The sequence below is a fragment of the Primulina eburnea genome, chromosome 15, assembly GCF_022965805.1.
Source record: "Primulina eburnea isolate SZY01 chromosome 15, ASM2296580v1, whole genome shotgun sequence".
Taxonomy (NCBI): domain Eukaryota; kingdom Viridiplantae; phylum Streptophyta; class Magnoliopsida; order Lamiales; family Gesneriaceae; genus Primulina; species Primulina eburnea.
Window position 1 is genome coordinate 568,515 of NC_133115.1, and position 11,011 is coordinate 579,525.

Below are 11,011 nucleotides of genomic sequence, written 5' to 3' on the forward strand. Positions count from 1 at the left end.
GAAAATAAATGTATTGTACACAAGTAAAAATATCCGTCAAATGATAGATTGATTTAGTTTCTTTAGTTCGAGAAAAATCTTAAATCGAAGATGACTATCGACTTTTCTTGGTAGATCTAATAAATAAAACTCGTCTCGGAAAACTGAAAACCAGAAAATAAAAAATGTCAACTCTCCTTAAAAACAATAAATATGTATCTGAAAACCCAAAACTAAGAAATATAAAGATAATAGAAGAATAATGAAAGAAGATGTAAATAGAAGACAATAACAATGAGTTGTGCTCCTCCAATGAGTCTAAATTTTTTTATACGTGATAGTGGTAGCAAATAGAAAAATTCAACGACAAATGTTGTATTTAAGAAAGACGTTCAAACTTTTTAAATTGATATTTTGTTTTTTAATTATATGATTTATAATCAATATAGTTTATTTATATTTTAAGTAATTATTCAAACTTTCATGAGATGAAATGTTTATCGGTATTAGTATTAATGTTTTCATCAATTACATTAAATATTTAGAAACAGATAACAAATAAATACACAAATAAATGTGATTTTTTTTATTTATTTTTTAAATTTAATATGAATCTGATGTATATTAAAAATATAAAATATATTTAAATATATGCATTGATCGTGTTAGTTTATTTAATTTCAATTATGATTTGGGTTTTATGATACTTTCATATATTTAGTTCAGCATACTATCTAAAATATTAAATAAAATATCATTTTTATATATAATATTATATTTTATAACTTTACAGTAAATAGTGTCATCATGAATTATATATTATGGACATTAATTAGAACTTTAGTATAAGTTTGTTTTAACATGTTATAAAAAATAATTAAATTATTTAATCAAAATACATTCATTAAATAAATGTATAGAATTTTGATTTATTGGAATATTTTTTTAAAATCAAAATTCATTCATTCATTAAATAAAAAAAAAAGACTATTGCCCAAATACAAACAACTACGGTGGGCCTTTAATGTCCGGAAGCCAGCGTTTTCCAATCGTGAGCCCGCTCCAACTTTTGATCCAACGGTATTACAAAATTAGGGCTTTATTAGGGCACTCAATACGCAAACTGTCATCAAATTGTCTCAAAAATAGTATTCTGAATTGCAATTCTTCTGAGCACAAAAGTGAGAAACCGTTTGGAAATTGCTTATTCTTGTGTCGCTATATTTTTTTTTTTTGTATTTAAGTTGGAAAGATTTCGTTTTTTCTTGCATTTTGCTCTTATATTTTCTTGATTCAATTTGACAAACCTTCTATTTTATAACCTCAATTTTTGTATTTATTTTTGTAGAGGCAATGGATGTATCCGCGGGGAATGTGTACCAGCCCCCGGAAGAGTTTGTGGAGGATAAAAAGGTTCCGCTCGTTGATCTCGATGTAACAGACTCGACTGAACTCTGGCTTATTCAGTGGCCTATTAATCAAGTATGATTTCATGTAAATTTGAAGCTTTGCAGCATTCAAAATTCTGTTTCATGTGTCTTTCCTTTGGATCAAGCAGGTTGTGTCTGTAATTCAGACTCCAAATGAGCTACAGGATGGGAGCTCTTTTGGAAGAAATTTGATTATTGATTGCTTCCTTAGTGGTATGACTTATGTGTAATTTTATTGACTTTTTATTGATTTCAGTCTCCTGATTTTGATGGGAGAGAAGTATCGTTGAAACTCAATGGTGATGGTCGTATAGGGAGTTTCGAGTGCTCATCCGGTAATCTTGTTTCGACTCTATTGTGCTTGCTGGTGTTCATTCTATTGTATTTGTGTATTAACTGCTTTACCCTTTACCCATGGATTTGTTCTGTCAGGAAAATCATATGACGTAGTTAGTTTGAAATCCCAAGGTCCGGAACCTGTAGTTTTCTTATCTTCCACTGCAGAGGCAAAAGTAGGTAGGCATTTATATTTTGATTGTCATTGCAGTTGGTTTTATTTGTACTGCCTAGTTGCTAGTATTCATTAAGGCTTTGTTGTGATTATTGGACATGAATTGCCAGTTCTGGTTTCGCCTTTCTCTGTACATGTAGAACGAAGTGATCGTATGTATGTATTTATATTATGACCAGAACTCATCAAACTTTGTGGTAAAGGAAGGAGACACGAATATTCTGATCTAAGAGTATGTGATCTTTTTTCTGCAAAATTAAGCGATTCCATATTTTTATAGCATTTAAAGAGTAATCTAACACAAGCAAGATTATAGCTTTTGGTTAGTCTGACCACAAAAACACCTCTCAAGCAGTGTTTCATGAAAATAGAAGTAAAAGTGATTTATTTTTGGGTAAAAGAGTGAAAAAGTTTTTTTTTAATGAGAATCTGAATCTGAAGTTGAAAAAACTACAAATTTTTTATAACGATAAAATCCGTAGTCGCTATTTTTGGATGTGCACTGGAAAAATTTTGGTGTTAACGCGATAGTCTGCAAACCTAGCTGGCTTGGTAAACCGCGGGCAAATAATGTGCTACAGGTTTGTCCAAGAAGGTGTTGATTAGGGAGAATCGAACCATGATCATTGGTCAATCGCTCATCTGCTCTACCCACTTGGACACCTCCTTAAGGGCTGAAAACTACATTTTTTCTGGCTTTTTGCTTCTCCCTTGTTTAAGGACTATCTTTATTTGCAAAAATCAAAAACAAAAACAAAAGAAAGCCAAACTCCTTTTTTAAGCAAAAGCACTTTTGTCCCAAAAAAAAGGATTTTGGCTTAAAACATTTTTTGAAAAATGCAATCTTTATTAAATAACGACCAACAGCATCAATGTATGTGGTCCATCTGGTATTTTGTTATTTTTCAACTGTAGGATTTAATAATCTACCTCGTTTATGCACTGATCTGATTGTTTCAACCCTATTGAGCACATCTTGTGATAATGACATGTCTAGACAAGATCATTGAGCATACTTTCCTCTGTTTTCCTAATAATTCTCCTAGTTGAAATTTGCCTTAGTTTGTAATATAAGTTTTTAGAGAAAGATTGTCCTCGGGGGTGATAAACAGGTTCGTAGATATTTATGAAATAATATATCAAATGTGTCCTCTCGCGTACTTGCAATTTTATTCTTGATTATATATTGTAAAGTGTGATCTTAGTTAAACATATATTGTTCTCAAGACAATTATTCAACGTGAATTGCTGTTTGTATGCAGCCGGGAAGATTTCCAGAAGGGTTTCTTTGATTCATTACCCAGACCCTGTTGAGTTAAAAAAACGAAATAATCTCAAATTAAGCCAGTCTCAGAGGTCTTCCATGGCCACGTCAACCTTGTCGGGTCGCCCCTCGGCTACTCCAACTCGTAGTATTAAACCGAAAAATCCTCTTACAATGAGTGGTGAAGCTACTAGCACTCAGAGTGGCAGAACCAAGAGTACTACAACTCAGGATTCAGCCAAGGGAAACAGTGTCGTTACATCTACAGGTTCTATGGAGCATTCTGAGGAAAGAAAACCAAAGAAGAAAAGGAAAACTGAGAGCTGAGCTATATATACCTTGTATACCCTACACCGTTTGCAAAATTTTGAATTTATAATTGATTTTGTTGAACATGGTGGATTTTAGTGAAGATCTGCTAATTTGCAATTTTTGTTTCACGTAACGATTCGACCCCAACGAGTCACTTGCTTAGCACAACAAATGTTGAAACTACATACCTGCATGATAGGGAAAAGGACAGTGAAATTCATGTTGTTTCTCTCAACACCCTGCAATCTTATATCTCTCATTGGAGATGTGAGTATTCTGGAAGCCAATGGCAATTCTTATGGTCGTGAATGAAACCAGGCACTTCCGACATTCTGATTCGATATTGAGGATTTCTAAAGGAATTTTCTGGCCATTTATGCTTGTCTTTTTGTGATTTTATATATTCATGTTGTCTTTGTCTTTTTGGTGATTAAGTGGCATAATAGTGTTCACGATGAAAAATACTAAAATTGACAAAATATAAATATTTCGTTATACTTATGTAATGTTTTGAATTATGCATTTACAAATAGCTTTTTTTCTCATTTTCTTCTTATTGTTTGTTTTTATTAGATAGATGAGATAATCAGTCGTTTTTTTTACCCAAGATAATCAATAGTTTAAAACCTCATTTATTGTTCAAAATATGATTCACGAATTGGTTAGTTTTTTGAGACGTGAGAATCCGAGTCACCATCATTAGAACACATTGGGTAAATTTTCGCACTCATGTAATAACCTGCAAACTCGTTAGTCAGATAAACCATATTGAGCAAGTCATTTATGACAAGCTCGTCTAAGAAGATGTTAGTAGGAATAATAGAACTACTGGTCATTTGTCAAACGTTCATCTACTTCACCAACTCAAACACATTGTTATGACACAAATTGCTTACTTTTTTTTATACAATTTTTATAGTTCCTTTGATGAAATAAATTGCTGAATTAGTTCAACAAAGACATATATATCTTTTTGGATAGTATCTTACAAAGATATTATAGAATTCCAAATATATAATTTATAGTCATGATCTCCCATTTCAGTGTTACCTCTGCTTCTGGAAACAATAGTTCATACTTGTGGACTTTCCATTTGCCAATTGGATTTATATTGTCACAATTTGACTTTTTTTTAAATGTTTGCTAGCAAAAAGCACATGCCTGTATATGAATACATACATGTTAGATAAGATATAATTCAATTGAAATATTGCAGAAATATGATATTGATACTTAAATTTATTGGGATTTTACTCCCTTTCTTAAATATGGATAAAAAATATAATGAATAATATTGGGATGATTAATTTGTTTTATTTTATGAGATTTGTTGTATTTCTAATAGTAGTAGTCAAGACGAGCCAATAATTGTGATCCCTAATATTTCAAGATTAGGGGCTATAATAACATAATTTCAAGTTGTTGTTTGAGTTTCTTTTGAAAAATTATTATATAATCATTTAAGTGGTTTTTATCAGCATATTTTAACGACTATCCTAATTTTTTTTTGGAGTGAGTCTCATGTGAGACCGTCTCACGGATCTTAATCTGTGAGACGGGTCAACCCTACCCATATTCACAATAAAAAGTAATACTCTTAGCATAAAACGTAATACTTTTTCATGGATAATCCAAATAAGAGATCCGTCTCACAAATACGACCCGTGAGACCGTCTCACACAAGTTTTTGTCTTTTTTTTGACACATAGTATATTTTATTTTATATTTACATCTTTACCTCTCATTATTTTAGTATATCTATTATTAATTAATTAGTAATTAGGGTGAGCAATTTAAGATAACAATTATTTAAGTTTTTTGTACAAAAAATTATTCCTTTTTTATTAACTATATTGTTTATACTTTCTAAATATTATTTTATTCAAGTGTCTTTAAGTATTTTCGTATTTATTGTTGTATTTCAAAATCCAGGGGGGAGCCAGTCACGTGACAGTTACGTGAGCCCGCTCCGATATTTGATCCAACGGTCCAGATAATCGCGTTGGCCCAAAGCTACTCAACTCAGCTCAAATTCAAAAACCCAAATCAATACGAAAATAATCAAAGCAAATCTCTCCATCTCTCTCTCTCGATTAAGGTTGCTATAACCAAATGGTAAGCATTCTGTTCCGTGATTTAATTTTGTTTTTTCGGATTTTAATTGTTATTTTCTTCGATTTTTTGTGTTTTCTTTTTTTTTTTGTTGATAAAATTACTATGTTTCTGGGTTTTTTAGGCGTTGCCGAATCAACAGACAGTAGATTACCCCAACTTCAAGCTTGTAATAGTTGGTGATGGTGGCACTGGTAATCTTTAATTCTGGTTTAAGTCTTACGACTTGGAATTGTTGCTGAATTCGAAACTTTCTTCGCCACTCCTGCTTTTTTTTTTTTTTGCGGATTTTACTTTACATTTGCTTCGTTTAAGGTTGCAAGATTTAAAGTTTTAATCTTCGCTTTTTTTAGGGCAAAGATAGATCCTTTTTTCATTTCAAAGCTTATTTACAATTTTTGTTTCCCCTTTTCTTGAGTCTGGTGACTGGTTGAAACCAGAGATCAACGTCTTGGTTGGAAACAATTGTATTTACTCCATTGCATTTAATTTGAAAGACATTTGATTGTTTTACTCGAAACCACCCCCCGAATTCTGATAGCATTTTTCATCTGTTGGAGCCTTTCTCTTTCTGAGTTCAACTTAGTTTTATTTTTAGTCCCAAACACTGATGCTATATAAACAAACAACTGAGTTACTTTTTTTGTTGCAGGAAAAACCACATTTGTGAAAAGGCATCTTACCGGTGAATTTGAGAAAAATACGAGCGTAAGATTGTTTGTTGAGATCTTTACTTGAAAACTAGTTTTCTGGTTTTTTTAGTATGGATGTTTTATGAAGAGGTACTGGTTTTTTTGCAGCCACCATTGGTGTTGAAGTTCATCCATTGGATTTCTTCACAAACTGTGGGAAAATTAGATTTTATTGTTGGGACACAGCCGGCCAGGAGAAATTTGGTGGCCTTAGGGATGGATACTAGTAAGTGATTTTTATTGGCACCTGTTATTTTGTTGATGGAAATCTCAATGCAGCAATGATTGATGTTCACTTATGGTGCTGAATTTTTGCCCTGTTATCTGTTTGAAATACTGCTTCAACTCTTTAATTCTATGGGTTTGCATCTTCTGTAAAAGTGCTAGTTTTGTATGATATTTTCTGATACCATAAGTGAGCACCATTATAAACACCATAATATATTACACATTTTGTTAAGAATCTATCAGTGGATTGGTGTCGGTATATAGTTCATATGTACGCTAAGCTGGTATATTATGAACTGTTATCCCACAAAAGTTATCTGATATTGATTTTCAATCACTACAGCATCCATGGACAATGTGCCATCATTATGTTTGACGTAACAGCCCGGTTGACCTATAAAAACGTCCCTACATGGCACCGTGATCTTTGCAGGTATGTGCATACTGTTAATATTTTTTTAACATCCTTGGAGTTAAGTTACAAGCTTGACATTGTCATGTGTCTGAATCTTTTCGCCAATTTCAGGGTTTGTGAAAATATCCCAATTGTGCTTTGTGGGAATAAGGTGGATGTCAAGAATAGGCAGGTAAAGGCAAAGCAGGTTACTTTCCATCGGAAGAAGAACTTGCAATACTATGAAATATCAGCTAAGAGTAATTACAACTTCGAGAAGCCTTTCTTGTACCTTGCCAGGAAACTTGCTGGGTAAGTATGTTCACCACTATTAAAATTTTCATGGTTACACTGTTTCTTCTTCTTTTTATAGCGTTTTTGTGTCCATTCCAACCGTTTCTCTGGTTGCAGTGATGCTACTTTACATTTTGTGGAGTCTCCGGCTCTTGCTCCTCCTGAAGTACAAATTGATTTGGATGTGCAGCGACAGTAAGTGTCTGTTGACTGTAGAAATACTCACCATGCACACACATCCTATTTTACTAGGCACATGAAACACAACACAAACGGATGACATAAACAATAGGAATGTGCTGACCTGCTTAACCTGTTCTTACCCATTGATCACAACCAATTCATTGCATTTCCACTCCTTGTCTGCAACCTATTCCCCTTTGATTTTGCAGGCATGAAGCGGAACTTGTTGCAGCTGCCAGTCAGCCGCTTCCCGATGATGATGATGAGAATTTTGACTAAAATATTTTTGGGAACTTGTAGTTCTTGAATACTATATGTTGATGTTGGATGACCTGAATCTCCTGCTTCTGGCTAGTATTTTTATCTAAATTTTATCTGTATGTTTAGGTCATATGGGATGTTTCTGTTTTCTTAATACTCCCCCATTTCCGTGTTTCCTCCAATTTGCTTCTGGAATCAATTTCATACTTGTGAGCTTTCATTTGGCGGTTGGATTTATATTTCTGTTGAATGGGTAATGAAATTGAAATCACAAAAAAAAAATAATAACTATTATTTGGCAGTTGCTTCTTTTATCAATGCCTTATGAGGTGGTTAGGCTCGCACAATTCGATCCTTTTTAAATTTCATGGGTGATAATATTTTTTTGTCCATTTTGGATAAATAAAATTATTTCCTCAAATTTTCACTACTTTGCTTATATTTTTCACCACTCCAGTGAATCGTAAATCTCGTGTGTTCATTTGTATTTGTTGATATTAATAATTACTAGCAAACATGAATTATATGTGTAACGTAATAAATGAGTAATTTATATTATATGTTTGTAAAATATTTAATAAATGTGTTAAATTTAAATATATATATATATATAGATTAATTTATGTTGGTTATATGGATAAGACAAGTATAATTTACAAATCAATATATATATGTATATATTAAAAGATAGTTATCGACATAAATCCAACAATAAACTATATACCAAATCCTGGTATTTTTTTTAAAAAAAATACCAATATAAATCCAACAATCAAATATACACCAAATCCTTGCATTTTTTAAAAATATACAAAAAAAATTGTGTTCATCCTAATCTTTCATACCATCAATAACATGCTTATCGTGAAATAATACTTCTTCGGCATTTGTCTACGCTTTCGGCCACCAAAATTTCTACGCTTTTTCTAGATATATTGTCTTCCAATTCTAAAGTCAATGGTACTTTTTGAAAATACTTCTTCGACGTTATTCTACCATGAATCACATTATTATCTTTCGTAAAAGTAAATACAATAGATTTAGTGGTCATTTGAAAGATTCCAAATAAACAATGAGAATATAAGATTATTCGGCAATATGCAAACCTGGCCGATATATATGCATGATTCAATTAACTTAGCAATAGAGTTTGATCAATTCACCAAGCAGCCGATTTACAGCTTAAGTCAACTAGTGTCAATGTCGATGTATGTATACATGATGAAGATCATGAGTTGCATCATCAGGAGTGAGACCTCTATCAAGTATCAAGAATCGAGTATGTGAACATCCAGATGAATATTCTTGATTATCATTTCTTGATAGAATTCTGAAACGAGAATGATATTTCCTTCCTTTAGTAATCTATCTAAAAAAGCCGTGTAAATTTCCACGCCACCTTTAATCTCCTCTTTCTTCATTTTATCAAATAAGTCAAGTGACAACAGGTCGGCTTCGGGGCAGGCTTGGCCAAATCTGAGATCCAACCCGCCTACCATTAGATCCGCCCACCATATGGTCTGAACTTTACAGTTAGAAATGTCAATGAGGCGGGTATGAGGCGAGTTTGGCTAAACCCAAGACCCTCCCTATGGAAAAAACTTTGACCCATTATCCGCCCCACTCTGGTTAAATATTCTTCGGACCCTACCCCACCTCCAATACGAAACGGGGCCGGGTAGACCCGTGAGACCGAATTTTTTTAAAATAAAAAATTAAATTTCTTCTCACATGACTGAATTATGAAACAGACAAGCATCTAAATATAACATTGTTGAAAATTAATTCATGTCTTCGATCACAATTAATAATAACAAACAAAGTATTTTCACGACATAAAGAATTACATAAAAAAAAAGTTACTAGATCTCCAAAAAAATATTGACATCCCCAAAAATAAGACATAACATAATTTAAACAGATTAATATAAAATCAATGAGTAGACAATATTTCAGACACATTCTTCGGGATCATTTTTCTCTTCATCAAGAATGGTGAGACAAGTTGGTAAACTACTTGAAGAATTAACTATAAAATTAAATAGAGAAAGTATATTGAAAAAATAAACTTGTAATTTCAAATTGAAAAAAATATAATTTAAAGAGAGAAAGTACGGTAAAAAAATCAAAATGAAAGTACAATAACAAAATAAAACTATGATTTATTTACTTTTCACGTTACCCCACAACCATCTTCACGAGCACATCAATGCCTCCAAAGTCGTTGGATTGAGTCTACTAAGATGATGACCAACTATTCTTTTACTATTGCTAAAAACATATTCAAATGCAACAGTTGACATATGAATAGCTAAGATCATTATGGTTGAGGTGATCTACTAAAAAAAATGAAAATTAATAAAACTAAAATCCTAAAATATTTATATCTATATATATGAGACGAGTATTATAAGATCCATGACCAGACCTATATCTGGACGGGTCTGAAAAATTGGACTCGAGACCTGCCCCATTACCAATTTAGTATGCCCAAACCCACCCCATACACGCCACTCTATTTCGGGTCTGGGTAAAACCCGAACCCATTGACATCCCTGCTTACAGCCTCATGACCTGTCAAATTTATTTATTTTTTTCCACATATAAAAGAAATTTTTTAAAAATTAATTAATCATTAAATTTATTTTCATAATTTATATCAATAATATATTTTAAAATATCATAAAATAAAATTATTATTAAAATTATTGTTACCCTGCACCCTTGGGTGCAGGGTAACCGTGGGCGACAGCTGAGCTGGCGCACACATATGCATTTTCTTTTTTTTAAACAACGTTTAGCGACGGTTGTAGATTCCGTCGCTATTAGCGACGGAATCTACAACCGTCGCTAAACGTCTAATTTTTTTAAAAAAAGCCGGACAGAGGGGAACATAGGGACATTCACAAAATCGATTCTCCCGTCCAACCTACCGCCTACAACACAGAAAAGTTTGAGAGAAACACAACACAGAAAAGTGAGGTTCAACTGAAGGCAAATCTGGAGATCTCGTGCAAGGTTTTTCCGTGCGCCTCAAATCCGAAGATAACTCGATGTTGTCGGAAAATTTCTCACTCCCGGTAGAATTTGTGCGTGAATGTGTTAGAAAACCTCGGGTATAAAAATATGTGCGTGAATGTAAATCGAAGTTGTTAGAAATAAAAATTTGGTTCTATGTATGTGTGAATGTAAGTGCGGCTCAAATAAAAATTTTTCCGTGCGCCTCAAAAGCACAGTTTGCTTGAAACCTCACAATTTTATGAATAAAAAGGAATTTAAAAGCTCGAGTTTCTCTCAAACTTTTCTGTGTTGTGGGACGGTAGGTTGGACGGGAGAATCGATTTTGTAGAC

At 32.7% G+C, this 11,011-nt stretch overlaps 2 protein-coding genes across 2 annotated transcripts; both read left to right on the top strand.

Moving 5' to 3' along the window:
- The first annotated feature begins 1,052 nt into the window (after positions 1-1,052).
- On the top strand, positions 1,053-3,731 carry LOC140814845 (uncharacterized). The gene is made up of 5 exons (XM_073173940.1): positions 1,053-1,160; positions 1,328-1,461; positions 1,666-1,744; positions 1,842-1,925; positions 3,183-3,731. The coding sequence occupies exons 2-5, from the start codon at positions 1,333-1,335 to the stop codon at positions 3,509-3,511; spliced, it is 621 nt and encodes a 206-aa protein (XP_073030041.1). The 5' UTR covers positions 1,053-1,160; positions 1,328-1,332; the 3' UTR covers positions 3,512-3,731.
- A 1,727-nt stretch (positions 3,732-5,458) lies between these two features.
- Positions 5,459-7,891, top strand: LOC140815102 (GTP-binding nuclear protein Ran-A1-like). Its single transcript, XM_073174214.1, is given in 9 exon segments — positions 5,459-5,611; positions 5,733-5,802; positions 6,261-6,302; positions 6,305-6,316; positions 6,409-6,526; positions 6,872-6,961; positions 7,055-7,234; positions 7,334-7,411; positions 7,609-7,891. Coding segments are annotated over 9 exon segments (663 nt in total). The 5' UTR covers positions 5,459-5,608; the 3' UTR covers positions 7,679-7,891.
- The last annotated feature ends 3,120 nt before the right edge of the window (positions 7,892-11,011 follow it).

Bases quoted from the DNA above. Each gene is read 5' to 3' on its own strand.
- LOC140814845 (XM_073173940.1), top strand. From the start codon at position 1,333: ATGGATGTATCCGCGGGGAATGTGTACCAGCCCCCGGAAGAGTTTGTG. The intron at 1,462-1,665 runs GTATGATTTCAT...TATTGATTTCAG, and splicing joins TTCAGTGGCCTATTAATCAA to TCTCCTGATTTTGATGGGAG. The intron at 1,745-1,841 runs GTAATCTTGTTT...TTGTTCTGTCAG, and splicing joins GAGTTTCGAGTGCTCATCCG to GAAAATCATATGACGTAGTT.